Raw genomic sequence first — 18,755 nt, forward strand, 5'->3', positions numbered from 1 at the left:
AAGCGGTCACCTGTTCTGTTTGTCTCTGGAGTTAACATTTGCTCCTCTGTCGATTAGCAGTTGACATATAGCTGGCCTACACATCTGAGTAGCCAGGACAAGCGGGGTCCGCCCATCCTAAGGAACAAGAGAAATAAAACATCATCAAGGCAACAAATGCAACAAAACAGTTTTACAATGCATGCAAAGAAATCAGGATAAATTTAATTTGACTCACTATGTCTTTGGCATTCACAGAGGCCCCGTGGTCGCAAAGCAGCTGTATGCTGGAAGGACAGTCGGCCATAGCTTTGAGAAACAACAAAAATGACCAATGATTGATGTGTTGGTACAACACATGGTGCTTTACTAGGTCAACATATTCCATTTCTTTTTTTTTTTTTTAATATTTATTATTATTGGAAAGCCAGATATACAGAGAGGAGGTGAGACAGAGAGGAAGATCTTCCATTCGATGGTTCACTCCCCAAGTGAGCCGCAACGGGCCGGTGCGCGCTGATCCAAAGCCGGGAACCAGGAACCTCTTCCAGGTCTCCCACGCGGGTGCAGGGTCCCAAGGCTTTGGGTCGTCCTCGACGGCTTTCCCAGGCCACAAGCAGGGAGCTGGATGGGAAGTGGAGCTGCCGGGATTAGAACCAGCGCCCATATGGGATCAAGGCGAGTTCAAGGTGAGGACTTTAGCCGTTAGGCCACGCCGCCGGGCCCGAACTATTCCATTTCTAACACACCGAGCCACCTCCTTCACAACCAGTTCAGCATTTGTTCATAACATCAACTTTCCATCTTAAAATACATTCAATCAGTTTATGAATTTTTATAATTTATTGGGACAAAGAAAATGGTGTGGAAGACAAGAAGATACTGCCATTGTAAGGGAGAACATGAATAATATAAATAAAATTTCTTATTAACAAATTTCTAACTATGACTACTATTGTCTTGATCTTTGCAGTTACCCATATTTTAGAAGAATCATTCACATGATTATACTGTGAATAATCATGTGAATGATTCACAGTGAAATTTTTTTACAGATTCATTTTTCTTATTTTTATTGGAAAGTCAGATATACAAAGAGGGGAGACAGAAAGGGAGATCTTCCATCCGCTGATCATACTCCCCAAGTGGCTGCAATGGACAGTGCTAAGCCGATCCGAAGCCAGGGGCTTCGTACAGGTCTCCCAGATGGATGCAGGGTCCCAAGTCCTTAGACCATCCTTGACTGTTTTCCCAGGCTACAAGCAAGCAGCTGGATGGGAAGTGGGGCCACAGGGATTAGAACCAGCTCCGATATGGGATCTGGGCATGTTCAAGGCGTGGACTTTAGCCTTGGCTGGGCTGAAACATCCAACAGGAAGAAGTAGAATGGACTGAAGGCCAGCAATGAGGGCTGGCCCATGGACCTACCAGTAGGCACAAGATCTGACATAGGGAGAGATTCTGATGGAGGAGCTTGGGAAACTCCTCTGTCAGGACATAGTCCCTACAGGTGAGCGCAAGAATGATGATAGGGAGCAACCCAGAGCAAGCCAGAGAAAAGATACCCGCTGGCATACATATGGCATAGGTAGGAGGTCAGACCAGGCTGAACCTGTTTATATCACCCACTGGTGAATCCCAAGCACCAGAATAGAGTGTGGGTCGGGCCGGGTTAGGTCACGAACCAAACCAGTGCACATTAAGGAATGCCAAGGTGAGGTGAGCCATACCAGATGTGGACGCAGCGCCCAAACAGCACACGTGAGAACAAGGGAGGGAGGGGACGGAGCCAGCAGGAGCAATGTGGGCTGCCTTGCTGGACAACCACTCCCACCGGAAAGCGTGAGTTGGGATGGGGGCAGACCAGATCAAGCAGGGCTACAATACCTGTGGGCCTCGTGTGAAACAAATCAGAGAAGAGCCAGGTTGGGCTGACTGTTCTGACTGGTGCAATCCACAATTAGAGTGGGTGAAGGTTGGCTGGGCTTTGCCGCAGCATTAGCTGACAGAGGCTGGCACTGGGGCCTTAATCTGTCAAGTTAAACTCCAGAACCACCTGGAGAGGGCATAATCCAGGTGAGCAAGTGGCCTAGTAGGGAGATAGTGGGCACCTCCCTCTTGGGTTACCACTTCCACTGGAGAGCACGAAAACCAGGACAGTGGCAAGGGTGGCTAGACAGAAAGGCACCCGCCAGCATGCGTGTGGGCTGGATAGTAGGGTTGGTTGGGTTGAACTAGGATTCAATGTCCATTGATATGTAGGAGAGCTAAATGGGATATGAGACAGACTGAACAAGTCTGTGGTACATACTGGCAAGCATGGGTTCCAGGATAGGGGCAGGTCTGGTGGGGGTTATGGGGAGTTGCCCCAAATAGGCTGCAGCTCCCACTGGTTTGCATGAGGGCCGAGTATGAAGTGGGCAGGATCAGGCTGGGATTACAACACCCATCGGTTCACGTGGAAGATAGGTCTAGAAACAAGTGATGCAGCAATTGCAACGACCAGCATGTGCATAAGCTGACTGGGGCGATGGACTGTGCCGGACCCTGTACTGGCAAGCACACACATAAGAGTCTGGGATCATCTCAGATGGAAGTTTCTTTGGAGATCCCTCCAACTGAACTGCTGATCTCAGAACCCCAACCAGGAAGAGACTATGTCAGCCAGGGGATTTTGAATAGATTTCATCGCGATTGGAACAGTGAGATTGGCAGCAACCCAGAACTGCTGAACTACCGAGCAGGACCCTCGGAGTGTGCCTCCCATTGGGGACCTGGGATGGGTGGGAGGCTAGGTGGGGCTTTTCCCTTTGTTTCTTCCCTGACCCCAGATACAGGGGAAAAAAGTGATGAGATTAGTTTGGAAATAATGGTATTAACCACTTTCCTGTAGCCCCTGACCCTTTGCACCCTAATCAACCAAGTAAGATTATTTTAAAATAGTAAATAAATAAATAAATAAAATTACAATGCACATACTGTTGCTGAAACAAACAAACAAACAAAAAAGACCTGGCTCCCATATGGGATCCCAGCACGTTCAAGGCGAGGGCTTTAGCCACTAGGCTACCGCGCTGGGCCCATTACTGTGAATTTTTAAAATATGACTCATATGGTTCATAATCCCCACAAGAGCTGAGATTGCAGTTTCTGACCTTAATGATACTAACGGAGTCATTTTGCAAAACTCTGTGATCAAATCACATCAGGCAGGCATGCTATTGCCAGGGCTAGCCATACTCAGGCAGCAGTGAGGCAGCTGGAGGAACCAGGGTTGAGCCAGCCAGGTGAAGGGCTCACAGACAGCCACCCCATCTGCAGGAAGGAGTTGGGGTCTGGCCCAAGTTGAGAGCACAGTGCGTGTCTCAGCAATGACTTACAGCAGATACTCTTCGAGTACAGCCAAGTTGTACAAGCTATCACAATCAAAGATAAAGATCCCAGCAAGAGTAAAGCAGAGGCAGACGTTGTGGTTTAGTGTAAAGACGGCACCAAACTGCAGCAGGGCAATAAATAACGCCATCATTGGGTGGAGTGACAAAAACAAGCACTGTGACTGGAGCAGCCGAGTTCACGGACGACTAAGCTGGCACAACAGTGGGGAAAGTGGACGCTTAGGCCATGCCTATCCTAAAGTTATGCTTGGAAAACATGAATCTCCAAAAAAAAAGAAAGCCAAATTCATGAATCAGAAGAAGAAATAGAAGAAATAAAGAAAGTAAGATGAATGCAGGCAGCCTCAGCCAGGTTACAGTCCCCCCAGCACATCAAAACTGAAGGACAAACAAATGGAAACCCAGACCAAGGAACCCCCCCACCATCCCAGGATTCCAGATGCCCGAGAAGATCTGAGTGATTGAAATCATATTTATTGGGTAACTATCCTTTAAAAAGTTCAGTTGGGCACTAGATTACTTTTAGAAGTTGAACATAAAAACACTATCAATATACTTTTTTTTAAACTAAAAAAATAGTTCACAGGAAATATGAATATCACTTTTCTATTTTGCCTAAGTGTGGCACACGTTGAACATCCCTAATTTGAAACCCAAAATGCTATAAAATCTGAAACATTATTAATACCAACATGTCACAAGCAAGACTTTCGATACTTTGGAACTGTTTCATGAGCATTACACATACTTTATACCTGAAGGTATAATATTATTCACATTTTATACGGTATAAAATCACCTTCAGGCTAGGTGGATAAAGTTCATATAAAACATAAACCAAATGCATACCACACCCAGGTTCCATCAACAAGGTAACTCACTATGATAAGCAAACTTGCCAAAATCAAAGAAACCTGGAATCCCAAGTACTTTCAGTCCCAAGTATTTCAGATAAGGGATACTCACTCTGTGCTGAAAATCAGAAGTGCCTAGTATTAATACTGAAAAAGCTAATTTAAATAAGAAAACAACATAATTATATTGGTAGTGTTGCCATTTCACGAAAAAAAAAATTAAGTGATTTATCTGAATATTAATGTTCATTATAAAGCTTTCTGCATCTATCTTGTTTCCATGAGGACTTTTGAAATTGAATCTTTAAGACAAAACCTCAAACATGTTAATGAATCACTTAAAAGATATGTCTTTTGAAAAAAAAGTATACTACTTTCTTCTTCGGTTAACACCAGGGTTCATATCTATATTGGAAAAACTGTGGGACCAGTTTGTGGAGAAGCAGGTCAAGCTGCCACCTGCAATATCAGCACCCTGTAAAGGAGGGACCGTTCTTTCAGGCTAGAACCCCATGATGCACCTGGGCAAAAACTGGAAGACAGCCCAAGTACTTAGGCCCTGCCACTCACAGGGGATCCCCAGATAGAGTGCTGGGCTCCTGGCTTCTGACTAGCCCACCCAGACCACTGCAGCCACTGGGGGAACAAACCAGCAGATGGAAAATTTTTTTTTCTGTCTCTTCCTCCCTCCTCGTCAATCTCCTTGTCTCCCCGTCACTCTCTCCTTGTCATTCTGCAGTAAATATTTTTATGTAACTCCAAATTTAACAATAAAAGATGAATTAAACCTGAATACATTCATTCAGAAACTCTAAACTTAACCACTACCCAGGTCCAATTACAAGCAGGAATGAAAAAAACCACGAAGCATGATAAATGCCAGAATCGTCACATACTGAACACACACAATCAGCTCTGCAGGGCGTGGTGCAGACTTCTGGCTGCTCACCAAACTGGCTGGTGCAGGGAAACAACTCCAAGAGCACCGTGTAGTTCGGCCTGACTGGGCAACCTAGAGCCCTCAGCGGAATTCAGCCAACGGATATGTGCCACTTCCAGGCTTCCAAAGCAGGCTTGTACCTTCCCCTGCCAGCTTTCCCCTTCCTGCAAGCTGCAACACAGAGGCGCCTACTATGAGCCTGCTCTTGGTACTGAAGGCAAAGACCTAGGAGACAGCAGCACTGCCAAACAGCGGAGAGCTGAGTCCCTGAAAGTCCCTGTGGAGCACAGGCACATCTGACCATCAGGGCTGTGAAATCAAAGCACACACTCAGGACTGTTGTCATGGTCAGTGCTACCACAGGGTCTGTCTGGCACGGAGCTGGTCTCAGTTCTGACTCAGACAGAACCTGCAGTCGGCAGTGTCGCCACCGCAACCAGGACCTCATGTCCACAGCAGCGCTTCAATGCTTGGGAAGCAGATGGTGAGTCCAATTAGTTGAGACTAGAAAAACGCAGAGTATCCTGCTACTCGAGATGGTTGGAAGAGATATCCTAAGCTGAAAGATACACCATGAGAGTCTGAAGTCTTTCTGGCCAAGCAATAGAAAAGAGCCCACATGTGAGCACGTATCAGTAGCTGCTGACTGTTCTTAGCATTCAATAAAGGAGAGCATGGATAAGCTCAGGTTGGGGTTAGCTAACCCTGAACAGAGATGGAGGGATGGAGGGAGAAGCCAGGAATCTGGGTCCTTGTAGCTATGATAAGGCCAACTGCTGCCTGCAGCAAACTGTGGGAGAAAAACTTTGCTCACAGTTTGTCTCACAAACCTTCCCCCAAAAGGGGCCTAGCACGGTGGCCTACTGGCTAAAGTCCTCGCCTTGCATGAGCCTTGCATATGCATCCCATATGAGCGCTGCCTCTAATCCCGGCAGCCCCACTTCCCTTCCAGTTCCCTACTTGTGGCCTGGGAAAGCAGTCGAGGACGGTCCAATGGCTTGGGACCCTGCATCCATGTGAGAGACCTGGCAGAAGAAGCTCCAGGATCCTGGCTTTGGATCAGCTCAGCTCCAGCCATTGCAGCCACTTGGGGAATGAATCAACAGATGGAAAATCTTCCTCTCTGTCTCTCCACCTCTCTGTATATCTGACTTTTCAACAAACAAATAAATAAACAAATCTTTGGGGAAAAAAATTCCCACAAGGAACAAGTCAAACCTTCCCACTAGGAAAAAGAGAAGATCCAGTCCTGGAATAGAGATTAGTCAAGGACATTGAATTCCTAGTGAAGCCTGGTATCTCAGAAGTCTTGGAAGTACTGGCCATGAAAATAAAGGAGAAATAAAGAAAGGTGAAGAACCACACATCTATAAGACAACTTTAAAATGGTCTCTGGCATATTGAAGACTGCCAGTAAACACACCAGAAATCTAGCAAGGCTGTGAGCAGCCAAAACTCTGCAAACTCACAGACGCTCAGTTCCCTGAAACGTGGGACTGTTCTGGTCCTTAAGTTGCCTCCATGGATGCCCAACTCAGTTATAGCCATGTGAAGCCACAGCAATCTCACAGATGGCAGAGACAGGATCTCCATTCAAAACAAGAGCAGGAAGGTGCTGGTATCCAGAACGTGTCAACCCCAGGACCCGAGCGTGAAGTCTAGCCCTGTGCAAGGCAGAGCAGGTGCTGACAGGGGACATTCACTTGTGGGGCTCTGTGTTTCCACCTCACCTATCCTGGGCTTGTTCTATCACCACACACTGTGAGCAGCAGACATCATCAGAATTTACAGATTGCTGCGCCATGGAGAGCCACATCAGCCAAAACCAGAGAACTACACCCGCCCAGAAATATTAGTAATTTGATCCAGATGCAGGAATGGGATTGATTTGTGCATCTTTTCTCTTGGGAATGGGGAGGAGGGCTCTATGTGTGGGAAGCAGGGGCTGCTACAGAAATAGCTGCAAGACCAGAGGGTTGGAGATATTGCAGCGAAAAAAAAACAAATTTTCAGCAAACTGTTCCTTCTTCTACTGAGTAGTAACTGGGCCATGTCTCCTCACCTTGTGACTCCATTTCTGAGCCTCGTTACAGATAGGCACCATCAGTCAGCCTGGTTCTGAGCAATGGGCTATGAGTACAGACTTGAAAGCATCTCCATGCATGGGTCTTAGAGCCTGGACACCTGCTCTCCAGCTGCCAGCTGGAGCACAGCACACAACTCTGCTTCTACCAAGTCACGCACAGAGACCCCAGAGGACAGAGGAGCAGTGGGGGCTAAGGATGGAGGTCATATGGGACCCATGATACCATCCTATGTAGCAAAAGAACAGAAGAAAATTCGCTGATACATTAAGCTATTATAAGTGTATAAAATATACCAAAAAAAAAAAAAAAAGCTCCAAGAAGATTAAGGCATAAAAATGTGGGGAAAAATGCGAAGCAAGGCAAGGAGAATACATGTTCAATGCATAGCATGCTAACCCACACAAGAACACTTTCCTTCCTGGGCCTTCTGGTCAACTGTGGGAGTTTATACTTGAGGAGTCAGGTAAGAGATCATGCTATGGGACCTTCCAGAAACACTCAAATAAATTTCTAAATTTTTATTTGAAGTATCTTCTTAAGTAAGCGACACCTAAACAATAATGAAGACAAAATCCAAATAAATACCTAATAAAATCTGTGAAATCACTGGTATATTTTCTTAAACAGAGCACATTATAGTGGATATAATATTCAACACTAACAAGCCTATATAATAACAGCACTACCATTTTTAAAAAGTTAATAAATGACAGCCAATATTGATGGTTTAATTTGTGCTTACTCCAGTAGTGTTATTAGTTTCATTTTCTAAAGGAGAAAATAAGAATATGATTAGGAATATTATGACATGTCTTCCTCTTTCTCATACTCCTATAATTCTTGACCATACACAGGTAGACATACACACACACACACAAACATACACACATACAGAGGCACAGGAGTACTCAACGCTCTGTGTTAGCAAAATTATACTTTATTCGCCCATGTGCTTTCATGATTCAACAAAATGGCCTGTAAATACTGGTTGACTGAAGGAGGCACAGTCTAATAAACTTCAAATCAGAACATGTGAGTAGTTTTCAACATTAGTTCTTCATGAATTACATGAAAATAAACATATTTAGAACTTAGGTATTAAGTCAATGCCTAGATATTTTGGCAAGCATGCGGCAAACAAAAGCTTCTCTGCCAGCGTTGTGGTACAGTGGGTAAAAGCCGTGTCTGCAATTCCAGCATCCCATGTGGGTACTGGTTTGTGTCTGGACTGCTCCACTTACGACCCAACTTCCTGATAACGGCCTGGGAAGACCAGGAAGAGAGCCCAGATGCCTGGGGTCCTGCAACCACATGGCAGACCCAGAAGCTGCAGACTCCTGGCTTTGGCCTGGCTCAGCCCCAGCCATTGCAGTTATCTAGGGAGTGAACCAGAGAATGCAGTGTCTCCCTCTGTCTCTTGCTCTCTTAACTCTTTCAAATAAAAATATAAATCTTTAAAAAAAACAATAGAGGCCCAACATGGTAGCCCAGAGGCTAAATGCTTGCCTTGCATGCGCCAGGATCCCATATGGGTGCCAGTTTGTGTCCTGGCTACTCCACTTCCCATCCAGCTCCCTGCTTGTGGTCTGGGAAAGCAGCAGAGAACGGCCCAAAGCCTTGGGACCCTGCACCTGCATGGCAGACTTGGAAGAAGCTCCCAGCTCCTGGCTCCTGATCAGCTCAGCTTCGGTCATGGTGGCCACTTGGGGGTGAACCAGCACACAGAAGATCTTTCTCTCCGTAAAATCTGACTTTCCAATAAAAATAAATATTTTAACAAATAATAGTAATAATAATCTCACCTGCATCATGAAGTGCAGTTCTTCCCTGCAGGTCAACATGTTCAGTGGGACAATTGTACTGTGGAAAAACACAAAATTGCTCATCTAGAGAAGCTTAAATTTAAACCTCAATAGGCACACTCAAATGACAAGCTATTCATCTTAAAACACAACTGATTGTGTTTAGGCAATCCAGGAACAATTTTAACAAAAAACACAAAACACATTATATAACTATAAATGTAACAGTGTTTTTACCAAACAGGAAACATATGGTACATTATAATAGCATGAACTACATAAAATGTTATTGTTTCAAGTCTTTTTTTTTTTTTTCAGAACAATTCAAAACAAAATATTGAATTGGAAAAACACATGCTTCTGCTGTGAAACTTAATGACCAATATATAACAGGACTCTGAAAGCTTATTTCAGCCAAAGAGTTCATACAACTCTTTTAAGTCTGAGTAGCGGCACAGGTGTCTGGATGCCCCAGCCATGTGGCTGTGGCTGGGGGAACCCATGTTGGACCAGGCTTCTTGTTGGCGATCCTAGCTCCCCGTCCACTGCTGCTGGGCGGGTGGAGGGCTCATGGGCTGCTAGACCACCAATCAGTGCCAGGATTTGTCAGCTGGTCACCCAATAGTGAGCTCTGGGGTATTGGGACTATGGAATTACTGCCTAGGGACATCCAAGGATAAGGCCACTATACGTTTAAGTGAGGAATGAATGCTGAGGGACACTCAACGACAGGGCTACTGTACTGGCAGATAAGAGAAGGGACTGAGACCTGGTTGTTTGGAGGGGAGAGACCTGAAGGTCTTTATGGGTCAGACTGATGCACCAGCCCACATGGGAGTCCTGGGTTGGGCTTGTTAGCATGGAACATGGCTGACCACCACTTGCCAGTGCACACGCAGGCTATGCCTGGGGGCCTGTCTAGCAGGGCTAGATCCCAGTACCTGACAGTGAAGTGTCAGATCAGGGGATGGGTCACATTAGACTAGGCCATGACAACAACTAACACGCAAGAGAACCAGGCCCAGGGGTGGATTCTGTGGGAGATAGGTGTGCCTAATCCTATGGAACTACAAGTTCCGTTAGTTAGCTTGAGAGGTAGGATGGTGATGGGCTGTTAGGTGTGACCATGGAACTCACAGATGCTCACCAATGCCGGGACTGGGAACAAGCAGGGCAGGTCCTAGCAGCAGCACCCATATGAGCACCCTGTGGAGTGAGCCAGGCTGCACCAGCTCATACAAAGGCTGGGACAAATGGAGCAGGCCATGCCATGTAAGGGCCAAGCACCTGCTGGTATGCGTGAGATCTGGGTCTGGGAGTGGCATGAGTGGGGGAACCTGGGAACCTCCCCTAATGGGTCATAGCTCCTGCTGATGAGCACATGATCCAGGCCTGGATGCTGGGCAGGGTAGCTCCATCTGTCAGCAAGTGTGTGAGTTGGTTTTGGAAGGTGGTGGCCAGGCAGGGCCAAACAAACCATAGTCTACTGGCAACTGCAGAAAACAGGATGGAGTGCAGGTCATACTGGGCTAGGTTGCCATAGCTACTGGTCTGCATGAGCCAGGAATGAGAGCAGACTGAGCAGGGCCAGGTTGTAGCAACTGCCAGCGACAGTTATGCCTGGGGGCCGGCTGGGCCAGGCCAGGCCAGGCTACAGCATCTGCAGGCAAAGGCCAAGACAGGGGAGAAACTATGCCAAGCTAGGTCAGAGCACCACTGACACATGCAAGATCTGTGGCTGGGATCAGCCTGGTTGGGGAACTAAGCGAATGTCATGGCATGGGTTGTGGGTCCCACTGGTGAGTGCAGAGGATGGAATGGGGTTTGAAGTCTGGTCTGGACATGGCTGCAGTGTCCCTCAGCATGGGTGTGGACTGGGTCTGGGGCATGCAAGACTAGGCTAGACTCCAGCATCCACTGGTGCTTGTGAGAAACAGGTTGGGTATAGAATGGACTGGGTTAGGTCTTTGTCCCTGCTGAGCCATTTGTGAGCTGTGTCTGGGTGTGCACCAGGCTTGGCTGGGCTTTAGCACCCAACAGTTAAGAACTGGACTGGATGATGGCTGGTCAGGAAAGACCACTGTTCTAGATAGGACAGGAGGTAGTTTAAGTAGGGGTGGCCCATGAACCTACAGGGGGGCATGAGATCTACCACTGGGAGAAGTTCTGATGGAGAAGTTTGGCGAATTCTTCTGTTAGTACACAGTCCCTGCAGGTAAGTGCAAGAACCAGGAAGGGGAGCAACCCAGGCCAGGTCAGGTTACAGAACCCACAGGCTTGCCTTTGGCTCAGGTCTAGGGCAAGCCAGGCTGGGCCAGTTCATATCATCTGCTGGCAAATCTGACAGCCAGAATGGTATGGGTCATCATGCCTGGTCAGGTCACAACACCAGCAAGTTCACATTAGGGCCAGGGCTGGGGGATGGCTGGCCTAGCTAGGCTATAGTCCCCACCAGCGTGAGCTGGAACTGCGGGTGGGCTGGGCCAGGTCAGGCTATAGCACCCACTGGCAAATACCAAGGTGAGGCGGGCCATGCCAGACTGGGTCACAGTACCCAACCAGCACACATGAGACCTGGGGGAGAACAGGCAAACCCATTAGGGGGCTGTAGGAGCTCCCCTGCTGGGCCACTATTCCCACTGATGATAGTGAGAGATGGGATTGGGGGCACACCAGGTAGGGCTACAAGACCTGTTGGCTTGCATATAAGCTGGATCAAAGACAAGCCAGGCTGGGTGGACTGTACCTACTGGTACATGCATAGGTCAGAGTGGGTGAGGGTTGGCTGGGCTTTGCCACAGCATCAGCTAGCAGATGCTGGCTGAGGTATAAAACTCTATCAAGCTAAAGTGCAGAACCACTAGGCTACAACTCCCACTAGTTTGCCTAGGTGCCAAGTATGCGATGGGCAGGATTGGGCTGGACTGCAACACCCATTAGTTTGCACAGAAGATAGGGCTGGAGACAACTGACCCAGCAATTGCAACTGACATTGTGCACATAGGCCGATTTGGGTGACAGACTGTACCAGACCCTGTATTGGCATGCATGCACACACAAGAATCAGGTCTGGGATCACTTCAGATAAAGTTTCTTTGGAAATCCCTCCAACTGAACTGCTGGTTTCAGAATTCCAATCATGGAGGAAATCGTAGGTTCCATGGTCTGACTGTGGAATGCATGTGTCAGAACTGGGCCTCCTCAACGGCTTAGATGGAGCAGTGGGCAGCATATCTAGGTACACATGGATATGGCAGACCACAGGAACCTGCAGAGGACACCTTGTACCACAACAGGATGGAGGACAGAACAAATCAATCATATGCCCCAGTCACATATTGGCAGTGAAAATTTGGACAGAGATTCTAAGGTGGACTATGTCAGCCAGTGGATTCTGGAGAGATTTCATCGTAACTAGAGTGGTAGGAGTGGCCCCAATTCAGAACTGCTGAACTATCAAAACCACTTGAACAGGACCCTCGGAGCATGCCCCACATAAGGGACCCTAGGATGGTTGGGAGGGTAGATATGGCTTTTCCCCCTATTTCTCCCCTCACCCCAGAAGGAAAAAAGAGAACGTGAAAATAAGGTCTAACTGAGCTTCCTCTAGCCTTGACCCTTCATACCCTAATCAAATACGCAAAAGTTATCAAAAATAAAATTTATACAATTAAAAGACAAAACAAAAATTCTATACACTGCTGTACTGTTAGAATTTTAAAATAAAAATGCATATCTGGAGTGAGAAATTCATCATAAAATAAAATTTAAAAAGTTCATAGAATTCTGACTAAATCTTTAACTACTGTTGGTAATTTGATGTAGTCTGATCTGTGTTTTACAGGATCAAGGAGATCTACATTGTATCACTTGACCTTCAGTCATTTTCCAGACAAGAAGAGATTCCAATCTCTAGCAAATGTCAACAGGAAGGCCAAGTCTTTGTTATTTGTTTTTAATACACCGCATTATGCAATTCACTTCCTCAGACTTCTTGCTCTTTATTGTTCACATTCCTTCACACACGATGGACAAAATATTATGTCAGCTAACAGCCAAGGTTAGCCAAGCATTTTCTTTGATATCAAATCACGAAAAGATATGTCAATGATTCAGTCAACAAAGAAACAGCATCAACCACTTCTACTACCTGGAGGAGCTTCTGCAGGCATAACACATGGCCATACTTAGCAGCCAGGTGAAGAGCATTTCTCCCTAGAAAATAAATAAAGGAAAATATCTGTGAAGCATTATTAGCATTACATGATTTTTCATGAAGATAGACCTTTTTTTTTCAAAATTAGTTCACAGGACACTTAATTTGTCAGCAGGCTTACAGTTTGCTGAGATGACGTCACCTGCTTTGACAGTTTCGCGTCAGATACTGCGCACGCCAAAGCAATGAATAGGACTAGAACATTCATCATGCAAATCCACAGAGAGCAGGACCTGTCTGGTCCACCACTGTGTCCGTGGAGTAAGGGGCACGCAGGTAAACACTGGAACAGGCAGCAGGGGACGGGAAGAAAAGGAGCATGAGGAAAGAAAGGGGAAGAAACACCTCCATGACACAGAGCATCATCAAAAAGAAAAAAGAAGAAGAAAATGGCCGCATGGACACCAGATTAAAAAAAAAAAAGTGTAAAGTCACAGAAAGGACATTCTCCAAGAATTATGCTTCGGTTAAAGCTTCAAGTTCACAATGAAAGTCTGTCTTGGCAAGTCAAATAATTTGTTCAAAACAATGTGTTCAGGCTCGGCAGCGTGGCCTAGTGGCTAAGGTCCTCGCCTTGATCCCACATGGCCGCTGGTTCTAATCCCGGCAGCTCCACTTCCTCTCTATCTCTCTTCCTTTCAGTATATCTGACTTTGTAATAAAAATAAAATAAATCTTAAAAAAAAAAAAAAAAACAATGTGTTCTAAAATATGTGACCTAAAGGAAATACCGCACTGGGTAAAAAGCAGAGGTTAGCAAATAGTCTGAAATGTTTACTCTGAGCACTGGCAAAGTAATCTCATATGAAGTAATTCTATATCCAGACATATCTGAATACATTGTTATTTTTGGACACCTATCTTTCTCTGAATGGTGAAAGAGTTCCACCAGATTGTGTTGCCTTCCAGTTTGCCATGATCTTCATATTCCTCTAACCTCACAAATTTCTTAAAACATAACTTGTTTTCATGAATACATTTTTCTGCCAGAGGGGACGTAATGTACATTCTGTTCCTCCTAGATAGAGCAGTAAAGTGGCTTTCACCTGTCAGTTTTACATGAGCTCATACAAATGGGTAAGTTTTCCTAAGCCTGATCACCTCTACGCTAACACTAACCAGCTGGAGACAGAACACATTCAAACTACAACTAAATATCCTCCAGTGATGAGAAAATCAGACATGATCATTTCAGATTTCCAAGTCCTACTGACCAAGGATAAATACCTAAGCTTTGAAGGTGACCAAAAGCAGTGCCATTAACGGTGAAGTAACAGATGGTACAGAGTGGGCACTGCGGGGGGTGGCAGTGGCGACTCCTCTGGTGGTGAGCAAAATGGTACAGAGCTCGGTTACACAAAAATGTCAGGTCAGGGCTAAGAAAAGGCCCAAGTCAGACACTCGAAATGGGCAGCGAAACAGCGGGGAGATCTGAGATCTTGGTACCCATGAGTGCGAAGCACAGCAGAAGAGCATGCCCAGTAAGATCTGGGCCACAAATGCCTCTAAACTACACAAACTTTAAATCCAGTCACTTAAAACACACTTTCAGAAAATATCTTCTGGTATAAAATCTTTTAATGTAGCAAATGGTTGTTCTGGATTGCATTAAACCCTGTTAGAAATTGAGAAAAAGTTCCTGCCCTCAAGAAAGAACAACTTGGGCCCGGCGACGTGGCCTAGCGGCTAAGGTCCTTGCCTTGAATAAGCCAGGATCCCATATGGGCGCTGGTTCTAAGCCCAGCAGCTCCACGTCCCATCCAGCTCCCTGCATGTGGCCTGGGAGGGCAGTCGAGGATGGCCCAGAGCCTTGGGACCCTGCACTCACATGGGAGATCTGGAGGAAGTTCCTGACTCCTGGCTCCAGATCAGCACAGCACAGGCCGTTGTGGTCACTTGGGGAGTGAATCATCGGACGGAAGATCTGCCTCTCTGTCTCTCCTCCTCTCTGTATATCTGACTTTGTAATAAAAACAAATAAATCTTAAAAAAGAAAAAGAAAGAAAGAACACCTCAAGTGACAAATGTAATACAACAAATGTAGCGGAGTTGCAGCATAAGCAAAGGACGGGGAGCAGTAAGCAGGGTGCTTGGGACACGGCCTAGGGGAAGAGCCACTGAGCTTCACCTGCCTTTAAAGGGGTGGGCAGCAGTCACTGCAATGGTCACCTGGTAGAGAGGCCCAGCGCAGACAAGAAAACAAGAAAAGACAAGAAAACAACAAGAGAAATCTGCTTGACCCAAAATCATCACAGTAAATAAATGGTCTTCAGAGTTCTGATGAGATATGGCTAGCCCAACGGGGCTGGTGTTGTGGCATTGGGGCATCTGATGCCAAAGTGCTGGTTCTGGTCCCAGCCACTCTGATTCCAACCAAATTTCCTGCTGATGTGCCTAGAAACACAGTATTTGGGCCTCTACCACCAATGTGGGAGACGAGAACACAGATCATGACTCCTGGTTTCGGCCATTACAATCATTTGAAGAATGAATCAAGGGAGGAAAAAGAGCTTTCTTGTTGTCTCTCTCTCACATGCTCCAGTCACCCCATCACAATGCCTTTCAAATAAATGAAACTGTTGGGGCTAGAGCAGCAACACTGCAGAAGGTCACTGCCCCCACCCTGTGGCACTGACATCCATAAGGGCACCAGTTTGTGTTCCAGCTGCTCCACTTCTGATCCAAGTCTCTGCTTATGGCCTGCTAAAGTGGATGACGCCCCAAGTCCCTGGGACCTGCAACCTCATGGGAGACCCCAAAGAGGTGTCTGGCTCTCAGCTGCTGATCAGCTAAGCTCTGGCCATGGCAGCCATTTGGGAAGTGCATGGGCAGATGGAAGACCTTCTCAATCTCTCCTTTCTCTGCAACATCTGCCTTGTAGATAAAAATCAACAAAACTTTCAAAAAGCTATTTTTTTAAAAAGATTCATTTATTTTTATTACAAAGTCAGATATACAGAGAGGAGGAGAGACAGAGAGGAAGATCCTCCGTCTGATGATTCACTCCCCAAGTGAGCACAACGGCCTATCCGAAGCCGGGAACCATGAACTTCCTCCAGGTCTCCCACGCGGGTGCAGGATCCCAAAGTCTTGGGCCATCCTCGACTGCTTTCCCAGGCCACAAGCAGGGAGCTGGATGGGAAGCAGAGCTGCCGGGATTAGAACCAGCGTCCATATGGGATCCTGGCACGTTCAAGGTGAGGACTTTAGCCGCTAGGCCACGGCGCCGGGCCCTAAAAAGCTATTTTTTAAAGTGACCAAACAGAATGGGTTCTTTGTTGGAACAAAAAGGTCAAGAACACAGAGCTCAACTTACCTACCCATTGCAGCGCCTCGAGCAGGTTTCCTAACAGTTCAGCTCCTCACATCCTCATGATGCCGATGTGAAGAAAAGGAGTTAATACATGCAAAGCCAAGCAGAGCGGGTACCTAAGTGTCACACAAACACCGTCTGCTCTTGTGGTTGCTGCTTGAGGCAATTAGTTCTCTATGACAAGATACCTACAACTGAATGACTGCAAAGTGAGGGGGTGTGAATTCAAACTAAATAACCCTAACAGGTCTTCAGAAAATGAGACTTGAGGATGTTGGTGTCCTCCTTGGTGGCTGGCTGTGGAGACCACACCTACCTGCAGTGTCACTGGTCGTGATATCAATTCCATGTATCAGGATGGCATTCAGGCACTCGAGATTCCCCTTTGAGGCCACAACATGGAAGCTGAGAGAAAAAAAGAGTAGTTGGTATGTCACAGAAACTACCAGTGGCAATTTGAATGTGACATTAATCCCACTGCTTCTTCAACACACGCACATAATTTAAATATTACATCACAATAGGTTGAGAATCGCTAATTCAAAATTAAAAACTCAAAAAGGGGCTGGTGCAATGGCTCAATGGCTAAATCCTCACCTTCTAAGCACCAGGATCCCATTGGGGTGCTGGTTCATGTCCCAGCTGTTCCACTTCCCATCCAACTCCCTGCCTGTGGCCTGGAAAGGCAGGAGACAATGGCCCAAACCTTAGGACCCTAAACCCGTGTGGGAGACCTGGAAGAAGCTCCAGGCTCCAGGCTCCAGGCTTCGGATTGGCTCAGCTCCAGCCATTGCAGCCACTTGGGGAGCAAATCAGCAGATGAAAGATTTTTCTCTGGCTATCCTCTCCATAAATCTAATCTGCCTTTCCGATAAAAATAAATAAATCTTTGTTAAACCAACAAGTGCTGACCAGTTAGCAAAACATCCCATTATTCTTTTGGCATCTAGTACTTCAGAAATCAACAAACATTTACAGAAATATTTTGTGTCCAGTTACACCTGGCCTTGACTACTCTGTCACATCTGAACCGTGAGGACAAGCACAGAGGAGTTGCTAGCAAAGGATGATGGCTCAGGGTAACGCAGAGCTGAGGTCCTGAGCCAGGACGGTGACAGCTCTGCAGAAGACCAAGGACAGCAGGTGCTCCACGACGCTCCTGGTATGGACACTGTACACAGTGCTCTCCGGGGGCAGCATCCCTGGCACCGCTGTGGGACAACACCCCCCTCAACCGCTAGGGCGCCCAGTCCCTCCATTCCTGCCTCTCTCATTCTGTACAGAGCTGAACATTCCATAATATATAAGTAAATTCAGCGTTCCCCTATATTTAATCAACCTCTTCTGTCTCAAATGGTAACTGAATAAGTACAGGAATTTGGGGTCATTTTTCTTTCTAGTATTTCCACACAACCAATAACAATGTTAGACAGATGGAAACTCTCAAATATTTGAATGCCTACATGCTTGGAAACAACACCTGATGCCAGCCTGCAATCCGTTTCCATATATTACTACACTCAGTCACATGACGTTGTTAGCTTTACGATCAATAGCCACACATACTGGGGACCAACATCTAAGCAAAGCAAGACTGAGTAATTTGAGTTAGAGAGAAGAAATGTTTCTGGTAAAAACAATGCACTGTTCTTAACAGTCAGTTAAATACCAATTTAGAGAAAAGTAAGTTGCTGTAAAGCTACAAGGTAACAGTTTGTCTCTGCAACAATGAAGAACGGAAATTAGATTCCGTAATCCACACCAGAAGTTTTTAAAGAATGTCAATCCCCTTCAAAACAATGGAATTTAGTCTCAACGATCTTGAAGACCCCATTTGTAATGGTTTGCCTGTTTTAATATCTCTTTCTAGAGATGTAATTGTATTTGAAAGGCAGAGTTAGAGAGAGAGGGAGATTTTCCACCTGCTGGCTCACTCCCCAGATGGCCGTAAATGCCAGAGCTGAGCGATGTAAAGCCAGTAGCCAGTAGCTTCTTCTGGGTCTCCCATGCAGGCACAGAGGCCCAAGGACTTGGAACATCCTCCACTACTTTCCCAGGCCATAAGCAGAGAGCTGGACAGTAGAGCAGCCAGGAAACAAACCGGCACACATATGGGATGCTGGAACTGCAGACAGAAGCTTGGCCTACTAAGCCATAGCAAGCTCTCTG

The 18,755-nt window shown here is 46.3% G+C and overlaps 1 protein-coding gene across 5 annotated transcripts in view; it reads right to left on the reverse strand.

Annotated features, from left to right (window-relative positions):
* UACA (uveal autoantigen with coiled-coil domains and ankyrin repeats) overlaps positions 1-18,755 on the reverse strand; it is a 98,545-nt gene that overhangs the window by 36,764 nt on the left and 43,026 nt on the right. For all 5 annotated transcript variants that reach the window (XM_058665427.1, XM_058665426.1, XM_058665424.1 and 2 more), the window contains 5 exons: positions 16,903-16,991; positions 13,208-13,272; positions 9,058-9,115; positions 218-288; positions 11-117 (listed from right to left, as the gene is read on the reverse strand). In XM_058665427.1, coding sequence (XP_058521410.1) covers positions 11-117; positions 218-288; positions 9,058-9,115; positions 13,208-13,272; positions 16,903-16,991 — 390 coding nt within the window. The remainder of the gene's footprint in view (positions 1-10; positions 118-217; positions 289-9,057; positions 9,116-13,207; positions 13,273-16,902; positions 16,992-18,755) is intronic.

This window comes from Ochotona princeps, chromosome 6, assembly GCF_030435755.1.
Source record: "Ochotona princeps isolate mOchPri1 chromosome 6, mOchPri1.hap1, whole genome shotgun sequence".
NCBI lineage: Eukaryota > Metazoa > Chordata > Mammalia > Lagomorpha > Ochotonidae > Ochotona > Ochotona princeps.